Source organism: Dendropsophus ebraccatus, chromosome 5 (genome assembly GCF_027789765.1).
Source record: "Dendropsophus ebraccatus isolate aDenEbr1 chromosome 5, aDenEbr1.pat, whole genome shotgun sequence".
Classification (NCBI taxonomy): domain Eukaryota; kingdom Metazoa; phylum Chordata; class Amphibia; order Anura; family Hylidae; genus Dendropsophus; species Dendropsophus ebraccatus.
This window is the reverse complement of record NC_091458.1, coordinates 148,959,658-148,975,115: the sequence shown is the minus strand read 5'-3', so window position 1 is coordinate 148,975,115 and position 15,458 is coordinate 148,959,658. Positions and strand designations below refer to the sequence as shown.

At 42.9% G+C, this 15,458-nt stretch overlaps 1 protein-coding gene across 1 annotated transcript in view; it reads left to right on the top strand.

Annotated features, from left to right (window-relative positions):
• The window catches only part of EYA3 (EYA transcriptional coactivator and phosphatase 3), a 39,538-nt gene extending 24,705 nt beyond the window's left edge, over positions 1-14,833 (top strand). Inside the window, exons 12-19 of the mRNA XM_069971597.1 lie at positions 143-226; positions 3,718-3,807; positions 4,094-4,152; positions 5,208-5,368; positions 5,901-6,015; positions 7,544-7,665; positions 8,714-8,814; positions 13,861-14,833. Coding sequence (XP_069827698.1) covers positions 143-226; positions 3,718-3,807; positions 4,094-4,152; positions 5,208-5,368; positions 5,901-6,015; positions 7,544-7,665; positions 8,714-8,814; positions 13,861-13,941 — 813 coding nt within the window. The 3' untranslated portion in view covers positions 13,942-14,833. The remainder of the gene's footprint in view (positions 1-142; positions 227-3,717; positions 3,808-4,093; positions 4,153-5,207; positions 5,369-5,900; positions 6,016-7,543; positions 7,666-8,713; positions 8,815-13,860) is intronic.
• The last annotated feature ends 625 nt before the right edge of the window (positions 14,834-15,458 follow it).

Below are 15,458 nucleotides of genomic sequence, written 5' to 3'. Positions count from 1 at the left end.
GTCATTTTGCACACTACGCCGCCTGTCGCTGGTCATCTATTTGCCTCTGCTGCTTTTCTTCCCATGGTTTTATTTTTACCAGTATGACTGTTCTCAGACACTACAAAGCTTGTGTTGCATATATTTCTCTTTGTTTCCTCAGCGTGTGTTTTTGTGGGACTTGGATGAGACCATTATCATCTTTCACTCCCTGCTTACCGGTTCATATGCACAAAAGTATGGAAAGGTACAGACTTCAGGATCCATTATTCAATGTAATCGCTTATGTAACCCTGTCTGTCATTAAGAATTCACGTTTGTTAAAAGGGCATTTTTATCTAGGGGGGAAAAACCTTATAACAAAAGATGCTATAAATTTGTATAGAAACAAAACGTTTTTACAGCTGTATGGCCAAGGGAAAGTTCTGTATTTCAAATTGTCAGAAGAACAAAGGTTTTGGAATTGCAGGGACTCCGAGATTGTCAGACCCCTTCCTTTGTTCTGCTTTAAGTTATGAACTACAATCCTTCTGGCTCAGGAGCTAGGCCTGCTCCATACCCGGCAGCTCCCGCTCTGTGCCTCCATATAGTATAGGAGATCTTCTCTGTGCCTACATGTAGGCAAATTTTTTTATTAAAGTATTGTATTGTCCCCCAAAAGTTATACAAATTACAAATATACACTTATTAGAGGAAATGCTTATAAAGTGTTTTTTTTTCCCTGCACTTACTACTGCATCAAGGCTTCACTTCCTGGATGAAATGGTGATGTCACTTCCTGGATAACATAGTGATGTCCCTTCTGGATATGGTGATGTCACGACCCGACTCCTAGAGCTGTGCGGGCTGTGGCTGCTGGAGAGGATGATGGCAGAGGGATGCTCAGTGTCCCCCCAGTGCCCTGTGTCCCTCAGTGTCCCCCTGCCATCATCCTCTCCAGCAGCCACAGTCTGCACAGCTCTGGGAGTCTGGTCATTGATATCACCATGTTATCCAGGAAGTGACATCACCATGTTATCCAGGAAGTGACATCACCATGTTATCCAGGAAGTGACATCACCATGTTATCCAGGAAGTGAAGCCTTGATGCAGTAGTAAGTGCAGGGAAAAAGCATTTTATGTGCATTTCCAGTAATAAGTGTATAACTTTTGGGGGGCAATACAATACTTAAATATTTTCACTGGACCTCTTTAAATGACCAAAAGTTATGTGGGATGTTGGTGTCCATTTAAAAAAAAAAAGTCGACTGTTCTAAACTAGGCAGAAGTGAGCCATGATCTCCATCCAGTTGAAATTCTTTAGAGCTGAAATCTACTGGGAATAGGAACCCTGCAATCACTCGAGATTGCTGGTAGTTTCTTCCACTACAGTTCTCTCTGACAGGTTCGTGAAGCTCACAGAGGAGGTATGGAGGCGATCATTGTTGCCAAGTGTGCAACAAAGCATTAGGAGAGGTTGTGGTTTTTTTTTTTTTCTTGATTTTCATCAGGAAAGATCTGTTTAATTTCTGGACCACTGTATTAGATGAAGTTGGGAAAAAGATTTGTTTTACAATGTTTACAACATGCTATGCCAAATGAAAAACTGAGGGAAGTGCACTTCACAATATTTCACAAAGCTGCTTTAGCGTTTACTCACTCTCTTATGGCCATAGGCTGCATCCATGTTTTCCAGGACTCCTAAGGGCCCTATTATAACAATAGATATCTGACATTTTTTTACAGCCAAACCCAGGAATGGTTTTGAAAAAGAGGAGAAATCTCAGTCTTTTCTTTATGACCTGTTCTCTGTTTATAGTCCGTTCTTGGCTTTGGCTGTCACATATCTGTTGGTGTAATAGGGCCCTTTGGGCTGCATTGAACTTCAGCAGTCACCGGTTCTCTCATCTTAATCTTTCATAAGAAGGACATTTTCATTGTATGCAAAAGTTTCTGAACAACCCCACTTCACCCACATGTAAGGGTGTACATCTAGCTTTACTAATAACATTGAAATACTTTATCCTGTCAATGGATGAAACTGATGGTGCCTGAGATACTGGAGATCATATAGCCATTTGTTGGAAGTGGATACAATACACCCTGACAAAGCTTGGAGACTCAAACCAAGCCATTTATTTATAAATTTGAGAGCTTTTATTAAAAGGGGTGTGCAGGTATCTAAGAGACAAGTTCTCATGTCACACTTCAGTTTGGGCCCGTTCATACTAAGCAAAACAGGTGGAATTTCACGGCGGAGCTCTATGGTATGGCTCTCCACTTCCATCCCTCACCGCTCTAAGAATTGACATGTCAATTATTTGAGCGGAGGCGCGACAGCCATCCCATAGAGACACTGTGTGACGGACGGGATTCCACCTGTTTGCTTAGTGTGAACATACCCTTATACAGAATGGTATTGCTTTGAGGATCTAAAAGAAAATATGGGATTATTCAAACATAGTTCTTGATTAATGGTTACAGTTTGGCCGCACTTCTCTTTATTTATTTTTTTCAGCTCTTTTTGTTTTATGTGCAGCTTTGTTTTGGTTTTTGAAGTTACTTTTGACACGATCCACTGTGTCATTTATTTTTTTTTTTGTAATTCTGTTACAATTTATTAGAACTTCCATCTTAGGCCCTGTTCCCACTGAGCAAAAGTAGCGGAATTCCACGACTGAATTGTCCGTCGCGGAATTCCGCTACTTTTGCTCAGTGGGAACGGGGCCTAAATCCTTTCTTTTGGTGCTTTGACCCCTTTTTAATGTGTCAATGGTTTGTATTATTAAAGTGACACGGTCACCCCCTATTTGCATTTTGACTGCTCTCCACAGGTGTAAAGGGTAAATGTTACAGCTTTCATTACTTATTTTATATCACACCTCATGGTGCTTGTTCTGGTAAAAATACGATTTTATCACCTGTGGATTGGTATATGTGGACGGGGCCTCGCGGCCTATGTGCCACATCGCTCCGTCCCTAGCGCCACTTAGCCCCACCCCCATCCATGACGTCATCACCGCATAGGCCCTGAAATTGGAAGGGCCAGCCTAAAGCTCTAGGCCCCACCCCCCCTAGATTGTCCTACACCAATGGCCGCTGAGGGGGTGGGGCCTATGCGGAGATGCCATCACGAATGGGGCAGGGCTAAGTGGCGCTTGGGACGGAGCGATGTGGCGCATAGGCCGCGAGGCGCCGCCCACATATACCAATCCACAGGTGATAAATACTACTTTTTACCAGAACAAGCACCATGAGGTGTGATATAAAATAAGTAATGAAAGCTGTAACATTTACCCTTTACACCTGTGGTGAGCAGTCAAAATGCAAATAGCGGGTGACAGTGTCACTTCAAGTAATAAAGCATTTATATCATATACTGTACTTTTTTGTTTATGGTTTTTACTTGTCCTGCTCGTTTTCATGCGTTTGGCACATAGATATGCTTGTGGGTATATGATATGATTTATGGCAAGTCTCCTGGACATAGACACAATGAACATCTCTAGACCCTATTCTTTTTGTATAGGACACATTTGTAAGCATGTTCTGTGGCCTCATTAGTAGCTAATGTTATCACCCAAAATTCTTACGGTGTGTTTATTATAAGTGATACTCTTAAGTCGTTTACGATACTCAATAGGTCGTTCCTTTTAAAGAAATATGTTGGGGCTGCTTGTTGTAAAGTATGTATTTATACATGCACATGATGTGGAGCTATAGTATTAAATATCCATGTTCCGTTTTCTTCTTCTTTAGGACCCCACACTGGTGGTAGGCTCAGGCTTGGCCATGGAAGAAATGATCTTTGAAGTGGCAGACACACACTTATTTTTCAATGATTTGGAGGTAAGTTATTCAGCTTTTATATTGACAGAATACACTATAAATTGTGGCTAGGTTGAAGTCCTTCTAGGACCCTCATCTAATGGGAGAATGTGGGTTCCATGGATTGTACATAAATGCCGAAAACAGGAATACCCGATCTATCTGCCCACATGGGGGTACAGCATCCTCTTCAAGTCTGAAAGCTGTCAAGGTGGTTCTGTAATCCTCTACATTTTGTCACTGTTCATGTGAGATATTACTAAGGAATTGCACTTTATAACCTCATTGAATAATTGTGTATCACTAGGAGTGTGATCAGGTTCATGTGGAAGATGTGGCATCCGATGATAATGGTCAAGATTTAAGGTGGGCATTTTTTTTTTTTAATCGTCCATTTCGCTATGTTTTCCATCCATACTTTGGAAAAATATTAGATTTACTTATTGTGTAGAAAATATAAGCTTTGGTAAATACAGGTAAATAAAGTAGTCCAGCTCTTGCCTTATTTCGAGGGGAAGCAATTTTACCGTTAGAACAGGAAGCAACAGGACACAAACTGCTGAATTTTCTTTTTTCCAGTTTTGCAGCGCACATTTTTTTTCTCGATTTTCGCCGGAATAATTTATGAAAAGATTAAGTCTGTCATTGCAAAGCACAATAAGGGCTTGTGGGTCTGTAGGTGAAAAATGGAAGCGCGATGACTGTTTTAACACAAAATATGAGCCTTAAAGGGGTTATCCAGCAAAAATATTTTTTTCCATATCAGCTGGTTTCAGAAAGTTTTATATAGATTTGTAATTTATTTCTATTCAAAAATCTCAAGTCGGCTGCTGTATGTACTGCAGGAAATGGTGTATTTTTTCCAGTCTGACACAGTGCTCTCTGCTGCCACCTCTGTCCATGTCAGGAACTGTCCAGAGCAGTAGCAAATCCCCACAGAAAACCTCTTCTGCTTTGGAAAGTTCCTCACATGGACAGAAGTGGCAGCAGAGAGCATTATGTCAGACTGGAAAGAATTCATCACTTTCTGCAAGACATACAGCAGCTGATAAGTATGGGAAGACTTGGGATTTTAAATTGAAGTCAATTATGGTGTGTTTACACACAGAGATTTATCTGACAGATTTTTTAAGCCAAAGCCAGGAACAGACTATAAACAGAACAGGTCATAAAGGAAAGACTGGGATTTCTCCTCTTCTAAAATCCATTCCTGGCTTTGGCTTCAAAAATCTGTCAGATAAATCTGTCTGTGTAAACGCACCATTACAAATCTGTATAACTTTCTAAAACCAGTTAATTTGAAAAAGATTTTAGCTGGACAGCCCCTTTAACCATTGATTAAAAGGATGGATCTAGGGATGGGTGCAGTGAAAAATGACTGCAGATATAAAATGAATAAAATGGCTTTCCTTGAATTCCAGTAACTACAGCTTTACCACAGATGGATTTAATGGTTCTGCAGTAAACAGGAATCATCCCGCCACCACTGGGGTACAAGGTGGGATGGACTGGATGAGAAAGCTGGCATTTCGCTATCGTAAGGTTGTTGAGGTGTATGAGAAATACAAGAACAATGTTAGTGGTGAGTAATATGACTAAGACCTTATGACTTGATTTCTTAGTCTACATCCACATGTCAGGATACTTTCAATTTGTGATCAGCATTTTCTCCGCAATCCACAAAATCCATATTGTGCTCCGTCTGTCCCCATCAGTCCCTGCACTGATTGGCTGATGGGGACTGACGGGAGCCTCACATGCAGACGTGTCACCAAGCAGGTAATGTATGCTGCGGGCTGCAGGGGGTTAAAAGGGCCGGGTTACATACTCGCAGTGGAATGAAAATTCCACTGCGGGTATGTAACCCCATTGAGCTTCAGACTACTTGGATTCGCAGCGGATTTCACTTCAAACTCGCAGCGTGAAATCCACTGCGAATGCGGTACATGTGAAGCTACCCTTAAACAAAATAATCCAATATGCAGAGACTGGAATTTTCTCAAGGGTGTTTTTTGGTCTTGGTATATAACAAGTTGGCCGCTCGGGCAGAATAGCTGTACAATTCACTTCAGAAGCCTGGCATGAAATTATTTCTTTCTTTTGGTCACTTACAGCGCTACTCGGTCCACAGCGCCGCGATTCCCTTCAGCGGCTGAGATCGGATATAGAGACTTTAACAGATGGCTGGTTAGGAACGGCATTAAAGTGTTTACTACTTATTCAGTCAAGGTAAGTACTGATAAATGTTGCTGATGTAGAGAATGTATTTTAAAGAAACCTGTTGCCAGTGTCATGCAAGCCATGCGTAGCATAAAACTTTGACAGGTTCTCTATAGAATCGTGTTTTTATACACTTTGAAACAATGTGGTGTTTTGGAGGAATCCTAGTTTTATAGCGATTAGGAATGAGGCTTTAAGTCTTCTGCTCACCCCACCGGCCTCAATTGATGGAGGTCTCCTTAAGGCCTTTTTACACGGGCCGATTTTTGTCCAGGAGAGTTGCCAGAAACACTCCTTTGGCTGACAAGCGACCCTTGTAACAGTAACTAGCTAAAGAAGAAAACGCAGGGCACTCACCATCTGTTGCAATTCAGACCATCAGATTTATTTCGAGGTGCAGGAGTAGACAGGAATGGGTATCTCTGCATCTCTCATATAGACCCTTGTAACAGTGACAGCAATCAGCTGAAGAGCAGGAAAACACCTGACCCTCAGCTGATCACAACTTTTGGACACATATCACCACTTATATGACAACTTTTGGCAATATATTGCTGTCGGCAGCACATGTCTGCGTGAACAGGTGATGTGCGTTCTGTAGCATAAGAGCTAAGCATATCTCTGCTGACAGTTTTTAGATGCCAAACACACAAGGAGTGCATTCTTCTCATCAGCAGCTGCTGTGTGATCCAGCATCTCCACTTCCTCCTTCTCTATCCTGGGCTGACAGTGTCACAGAGGCGGGTCTGTGACACTGAGAGCTTCTGTCCTGCTCTCTGGCAGCCACCATATCTTTAGATCACCTTGCTGTCAGTTTAACTTATCAAATGGCTGCTCAAGCTATACAGGGATAGTTTGTGCGGCCAGGGCACTCGATTAAGATAAGATAATCCTTTTATAGTCCCACCATGGGGAAATTCAGTGTGTTACAGCAGCATAGATATTACACATACAAAAAGACTGAAGGTAAAGTAAAGGCAATACAGTTATAGTAGATACAGAAAAGAAAAGGTAAAAAGATACAATAAAAACATTAGAATATTTCACTTCTCTGTATGGAGTGATCTCTACTTAGGTCGGTGTTTAGGCTAACCGCAGCAGGAAGGAATGACTTTCTATAGCGCTCCTTCTGGCACTTTGGGTGACTTAGTCGGTCACTGACTGTGCTATCACGATCTCGTGCATGGGATGGGAGTCCTTCTCCAGCATGGAGCTGACCGCTGACAAAATCCTTCTCTCCCCCACCACCTGCACTGGTTTCAGGGGGCTTCCAAGGACACAGCTGGCTCTTCTGATCAGCTTTCCAGTTTGTTCCTATCACTGATTAATTGTGCCGTGTAAAGGCACAGCAAGCGGGAGCCGACATATGAGTTATGTCATTGTACCAGAATACCGAAAATCAAATGTGATTACCATGTGAGCATTTTAGTAACTCTGCTTTCCCCCTATAATAATATATATTACTATGTGTCAGTCTTATTATGGTTTTTTCTGGTCACTTACCAAGAGCTGTGGTAACATTGTTTTGTCTTTTCAGAAAGAACTGTGTTAATGTGTTGATCACGACCACACAACTAGTACCAGCTCTCGCTAAAGTTCTACTCTACGGCTTGGGGGAAATATTTCCAATTGAAAATATATACAGCGCTACAAAAATAGGTAACATTGATATGGTGTCTGCATCCTTACTCAGCATGTCCTATTTGTAACGCTGATCAATCGGGGGCAACATTGGCTTTTCTAGCTATTCATTCTGGTTAGCTTTGAACTGATGTAGTAACATTATATTCATATACAAAACTGTGGTTACCATTATATGATCTCAATATGTCTCCTGTATGAGAGGTCATAGATTTTCATTGGCTTCTGATGGTTTTTTTTTTTTTTGTTTTTTTTTTTCAATTTGTAGTATACAATACCTAGTGGATTGTAAACTATGACTCCCAAGCCAAAAGTACACCGATTGAAAGTTTTTTTTATTTTTATTTTTTTAAAGGTTTTGTTTTTAATATAATAAGAATAAGCAATAAGTGGGCTTCTCTCGATAACCTCATACAGAGGGAGATTCACATAGTACCATACATGTATATACCAAATAATTTTGGCAGAAAGGGGTATGTGAAGTAGAGTGCAACCAAAGCATGCTCAAGTCCGATCATTGGGCATTTGCATACTGGTGGCTGAACAAGTTTGATGCAGCCCTAGGGAGTCCAGGAAAACATGCATATAGCCATTAGCCAATGGCTGTTTCCATGTTTTCCCAGACTCCCTAGGGCTGCATCCAACTTTGTCAGCCACCGTTATTCAAATGCTGAACGATCAGCATATGCTATCCTTAAAGTTATGGATAGTCTCGTCACTTACATAGCTATGTATACATGTTAACAGTTTGTGACTTATGTGTCTTTTATAGCTGACAGTTTGCCTTTAACATTTGACATATGACTAGAGATGAGCGAACCAGGTTCGGGTTCGAGTCCATCCGAACCCAAACGTTCGGCATTTGATTAGCGGGGGCTGCTGAACTTGGATAAAGCTCTAAGGTTGTCTGGAAAACATGGATACAGCCAATGACTATATCCATGATTTCCACATAGCCTTAGGGCTTTATCCAACTTCAGCAGCCACCGCTAATCAAATGACCCATCATTATTTTGCTCTTCACATCTATGACTATAGCTATATAAATGTTTGCCCTTTCTTTCAGGGAAGGAGAGTTGCTTTGAAAGAATAGTGACAAGATTTGGTAAGAAGGTTACTTATGTGGTTATTGGAGACGGCCGGGATGAAGAAATGGCTGCCAAACAGGTACCACAGATAAATAATTTTCTTCTACTGTTTCAGGTAGAGATTTTTCTGTTTTCAGTATGCATTTAAAAGGGTTATCCAGGCTTACATATCCAGGCTTACAAAAACATAGATACTCTTATCCACAGATTGGGTTTTGCAGATCAGTTCCATTAAAGTGAATGAAGCTGAAGTGCAGTACCACAGACAGCCTGAGGAAAGGTGTGTCTCTGTTTGTGTAGCGGTGGGATGTTCTACTGCAGATCAGGTTCCATTCAAGTAAATAGGAGCTGAGCTGCAGTTACAGTTCGCCACCGCTACACAATAGACAAAATATGTTTACCATGTAGTGCAGAGCTGAACAACTTATCTGTGCTGGTGCCGGGTGTCTGTACCCTGCAGAAGTGATTGATGAGCCGTCCTTTGGACAGTTCATCAGTACATTTTGCCCGTAAAAAATACTTTTAAAGAAACGTAGGGGACATGTTTAAAATATTTAGAACACGTAATTGTTCGGCCATGCTGTTTCTATTTTTCAGCTACCAACTATTGAAGGTGTTTGAACACTGCTAATGTACTATTTATTTAAGATTACTCAGTACTTATTATCTAATCACTATTACATAAGGTGTTACAGTGCAGATTTTGCCTTTTTGTTCTGAGCTTTACATCACATTCTGTCACGAATCTGGCAGAGATCCATTATAAATAAGGAAGTAATGGATTCTCAAATCATTGTTGGAAATTTAAAGGAATTATCCAGGGAAAATCTTTTTCTTTCAAATCAACTCATGTCAGATTTGTAATTTACTTCTACTAAAAAATTCTCCAGTCTTCCCATACTTATAAGCTACCAATTTCACGCAGGAAATGTTTTATTTTCAGTCTGACACAGTGCTCTCTGCTGACATCTCTGGCCGATACAGGAACTGTGTAGAGCAGGAGAGGGTTTCTATGGGGATTCATATAAAACAGAGACAGAGTTCCGGTCTCCGCCAGAGGTGGCAGCAGAGAGCACTGTGTCAGACTGAAAATCAAACAACCTTTCCTGCATGACAAACTGCAGCTAATAAGTATGGGAAGACTTGAGATTTTTTTAATAGAAGTAAATTACAAATCTATATAACTTTCTGATATCAGTTTATTTGCAAGAAAAAGATTTTTGCTGGATAACCCCTTTAAGGTTATTCTGGGGATAAGTACTAATTTTAAATCCACTGCTTTTAAAAAGTTATATATATATATATATATATATATATATATATATATATATATATATATATATATATATATATATATATATAATTAATAATAATAATAATATTATTGTTGTGTTTTTTTTTTTTTTTTTTTTTTTTTTTTTTTTTATATTAACCCCTTGCCTCCGCAGCCTGTTTTGGCCTTAATGACCAGGCTCATTTTTCAAAATCTGACCTGTCTCACTTTATGCGCTTATAGCTCAGTGATGCTTTAAAGTATGCTAGCGATTCTGAGATTGTTTTTTCGTCACATATGGCACTTTATATTAGTGGCAAAATTTGGTCATTACTTTGTGTGTTTTTTGTGAATACGGATAAACTGAAGTGCTTATAGGTAATCTGGGATGGGAACCTGTAACGTGCGGTGGTCGGGGGCAACGTGCGGTGGTCGGCAACGTGCGGTGGTCGGGGGCAATCTGGGGGGAATTACATGTGATTAGGGGCAACATGGGGTGGTTACAGACAATCTGCGATGGTTACGGGCAACATGGGGTGGTTACAGACAATCTGGGGTGGTTACGGATAAACTGAAGTGCTGATAGGTAATCAGGGGTGGGTACATGTAATTTTGGGTGGTTACGGCAATCTGGTGTGGTTACGGGCAATCTGGAGGGGGTCACTGGCAACGTGTGTGAGTTAGAGGCAACGTGCAGTGGTTACGTGCAATATGGGGGGGTTACGGGCAATCGGGGCTGATTACGGACCATCTGGAGGGGCTCACTGGCAATTTGGGGTGGTTATGGGCAACGTGCGGTGGTTATGGGCAACGTGCGGTGGTTATGGGCAACGTGCGGTGGTTATGGGCAACGTGCGGTGGTTATGGGCAACGTGCGGTGGTTATGGGCAGCGTGCGGTGGTTATGGGCAGCGTGCGGTGGTTATGGGCAGCGTGCGGTGGTTATGGGCAGCGTGCGGTGGTTATGGGCAGCGTGCGGTGGTTATGGGCAGCGTGCGGTGGTTATGGGCAGCGTGCGGTGGTTATGGGCAACGTGCGGTGGTTAGTGGCAACGTGCGGTGGTTAGTGGCAACGTGCGGTGGTTAGTGGCAACGTGCGGTGGTTAGTGGCAACGTGCGGTGGTTAGTGGCAACGTGCGGTGGTTAGTGGCAACGTGCGGTGGTTACGTGCAATCTGGGGCGGATACGGGCAATCTGGGGCGGATATGGGCAACCTGCGGTGGTTACGGGTACTTTGGGGGGGCTAGGGGTAATCTGGGAGTAAAGTGCAATTATTACTATAATAAAAAGTGTGTGTTTTATTTTTTTGTATGTTTTTCACTTTTTGTACTTTATACATTAATTATCACTGTATTACTATGATTACTGTGATATTTTCTATCACAGTAATCATAGTTCAGTGACAGAGACCAAATTGGTCTCTGTCACTTTAAATTTTCTGAGATAACTGATTCTGGAGCGCATGCGCACTTCAGAATCAGCCTGGACGTCGAGGAGGACGGAGCTCCGTGGATCAGGTAACGTATGTGGGGAAGGGGGGGTAACTGGGGGACGGGGGTGACTGGGGGGGTGGGGGGCGACTTGGGGGGGGGGGGGGGCACGGTGACACTTTTTATCCCCTGTCACCAATGATTTATGGTGACAGGGGATAAAAAGTGCTGATCACTGGGAACAGGCGATCGGCGGTATATAGTATATACCGCTGATCGCCTGCTCCGGGACCACACGGGGGGGTCCCCGATCACTGCCCCATGCTCTCCGCTACCTCCGGTGGCGGAGAGCATGGGGCTTTGATCACTAATTCATTTCCATCCCTGCGAACAAACATCGTTTGTTCGCAGGGATGGGGGTGGCCATCTTGGATCTGATGGCCGCCCGGGTAGGGTGATCGGGGGGCTGATCTGGGGTCTGAGGGGACATTTTTCATCTCCCCCCCACCGTGGATTCACGGTGGGGGGAGATGAAAACTATCGGCGGCGCCGGTAATGCCCGGTACCGGCGGATCGCCGCTAAAACGGTAGTAGCGGCGATCCGCCGGTATCGGAGGACGAGGGGAGGGGGCCGGGGGACACAGACTGAGTGGCGGTGGGGGGAGGCAGCGTTCTGCAGCCTCCCCCCGCCGCCCGATCGGCGGGGGACACTGAATCTCCCCATAGACGCTGCGGTCGCATTGACCGCGGCGTTTATGGGGTTAACTGCCCGGGGGGGAGCGCGGCTCCCTTCCGGGCAGTGGCAGCAGGAGGATGCTGTGTGACACAGCCTCCTCCTGCTGCCCGATCTCACCTAGGGACAGAGGGGGGAGGCAGGGAAAGCATGACGTCCAGGGACGTCATGATGCATTCTGCCACTGCTTTTCATGACGTCCCTGGACGTCATATTGGGGGAAGGGGTTAAGTTTCTGCAATTCTTTATTTCTAAATATCCTTAGTCCATGCTGGAAGCTTTGTAATGGTTAGGCATGTGTTTTCCCCCTCTGTGTCAGGTCTTCAGGAAAGCAGAACTAAGGGGGTTTGGGTTTCTTACCTGCTCCATTTGAAGCTGCACCCCTTTGCCTCATCACTTAGTGTTCCTATTTGTTAATTAATATGTTGCTCAGCCTCCTATAATGCCTCATAAGCCTGTCATAGGGCCTCTCTTGATTTTTAAATGGGAAAACCTTCAAAAATTATACAGATTTCTAAATTACCTCAATTTAAAAATCTCCAGTCTTCCTGTACTTCTCAGCTGCTATGTCCAGCTCGAAGTGGTGTATTTTTTCCAGTGTGACACAGTGCTCTCTGCTGCCACTTCTGTCCATGTCAGGAACTGTCCAGAGCAATAGTGGTTTTCTATGGGAATTTGCTACTGCTCTGGACATCTCCTGGCCACAACTCGTAGAATCATCCAGACAAGCTTTTAGGCTTCTCTCATACAGTATAGGCATCCTCTGTGCCCCCATATAGTAGTTAGGCCCTCTCAGTGCATTCATATCCAGTGATCCCTCAACATAAGAGATTGATTGGTTCCAGGACAATCAATCATTGCCTGTTGAAACCAATGTATGCCGATACCAAAATGCGCTCCCCTGTCGTTTCTATCCCGTTCTCTCTTCCGGCAGAGGCGGTGTTTGTTAGAGACTCTACCAGCCCCAGAAGTCCTGGCTGCTCCTGACAGGTGGCTGGGACTTCCAGCGCAGGCAGCGTCTGTATCACACTGCCTGTGCTGAACAAGAGAACAGATAAGAAGCATCGGGAGAATGGCAGCTGGGGAAGGAGTGTGTATGGAAGGTGAACTGTTTACTGTGCTCAGTATTATTGCAGCTGCACATCACTTGGGGACCATGAATTGTCCAGTGGACACTCAAGTGATGTGCAGCTGTTGTAAGATCAGGTGTGGGTGGTTTGGACTGCGGCAGGTACCCCAGGTGCCTCAAGCTCTAATCGCCGACATGAACCGTCCAAATTATAATCTGCCACTGGTGGGCCCCTAGAGGTGCTGTTAGCCCCGGCACTTCCGCCTGCTGGCCCTGACTGGCAACCCCTCCTCATAAATAAGGCAGTGCTCTGACATCACTGCAGAGCGGGGGATAAATATACAAGGGGCAGGGCAGATCAGTGTTCTGAGGGCAGTATTCCTGCCACCAGTGAACCAAACTGCCCATTTTTGAAGAGTTACTAAATAAATATGCTGACGATAAGAAAATGCCCTTTATCCTCCACATTCTGTGCCCTATGTGTGAACATAACAGCAGGTTAGAGTCTTCTAATCTGCTCTTAGTTTCCCTTTCACTTTGTATATGAAATGAGTCCATTTTCTTGCATTGATGTTAGGTTGTACTAAAGCAGCTTTCTTTTTTGTTTCCCCTCTTTGAAAAGCACAACATGCCCTTCTGGAGGATCACAAACCACAATGACCTCATCTCTCTACATCAGGCTCTGGAGCTGGACTTTTTGTGAGGTATTGAAAAAAAGCATGGACTGTTATAAAAGCTATCAAGTCTGCTGGAATGAAACAGAACTACATTTAACCTATGAAACACCAGTTCACCTCCCATCCTCCTGCAAGAGTAAGAAGCCCTTACGTTTTGGCCTCCATGGAACCATTCACAGCTGTCCTTCAGTATTCGGAACGTCCAGCTGTCTCTCGCGTCGCCTACCTCTTGAGTGACAGACTATTTCTTCAGTTTCCTAATAGTTAAATGCCACCTACCTCTTCAAGCTTAGTTTCGGTGTTGTCACCACAGTAAGGGCATTCTCTTGTAAAATAATACACGTCTGCCTTCAAAAAAGTAAGATTTGAGTACACAGGGAGCAGACTTTTGGTTAATATCTGATGAGCCGTGAAATGTAGCAGTGAATCCTGACTTACTCTGTATTTCATCCTGATGTCAAATGAAATCCCAAACCTTTAACACTATGGGATGGATACTGTCTGCATCAGACTAAATTTGTCAGTGTCCCTAATCTGAAGACCAGGGGCAATGTACAATGATCTGGGATTTTTAGCAGCAGCACAAGTCATAATGACTGGTCTTTATTGCTGCCTTCTCGATAACCATTCTGGAAAAAGTTTATAAAAATACCTCGATGAGGGAGATGGAAAAGACTCCCGTTATTATATCTTGGAAGTTGGTAACTTATTAAAACGTTTTTCTCTTCTCTCCGTATTTTTCTCCTGTCTTGTTTTTACATCTCATATTTTATGGCCAACAAAGAACACGAAACCTCTTTGGAGTGGAAAGAGACTAACATTATTTGATGTTGCAATTGCGGTCAAAAGTATAGATTTTCTTTTTATCAAGTGCAGGAATAAAAATTTCGTACTTGGTATTAAACTATAAGAGACCAGTGTGTGGATTTAATGTTTTTATTTCTGGTTTATTGTGGAAAATATGAACCGTTGTATCTGTAATTGTTGTGCTAAGAGAGGCATGAGGGTATCAGTCCTCATTGTGACATGCTCATCTCTGCTACAGTGTCTTACAGGTATAGTGGGGGTCACACCTGTGTATTTTATTAATTCATAAATGGCTCAGTCCATATTAAATGAACGAATAATCACAAACTGATTGCAAAATAATGTTTTTGGTTTTGTTTTTAATAATGGTCTGCTTGCATTTTGGCTTTAAAGGGGTAGTTCACCAAAAATTATTTTCTTTCAAATCAACTGGTGCTAAAAAGTGCCAGAGATTTGTATTTTACTTCTATCAAAAATTCTCAAATCTTCCAGTACTTATTAGCTGCTGTATGCTCTGCAGGAAGTGGTGTATTCTTTCCAGTCTGGAGGGCAGGAAATGTTTTTTTATAGGGATTTGCTACTGCTCTGGACAGTTCCTGATATGGACAAAGGTGGCAGCAGAGAGCACTGTGTCAGTTTGGAAAGAATACGCCAGCTGATAAGTACTGGAAGACTTGAGATTTTTTAATAGAAGAAAATTTTAAATCACTGGCACTAGTTGAAATGGGGTGAATAA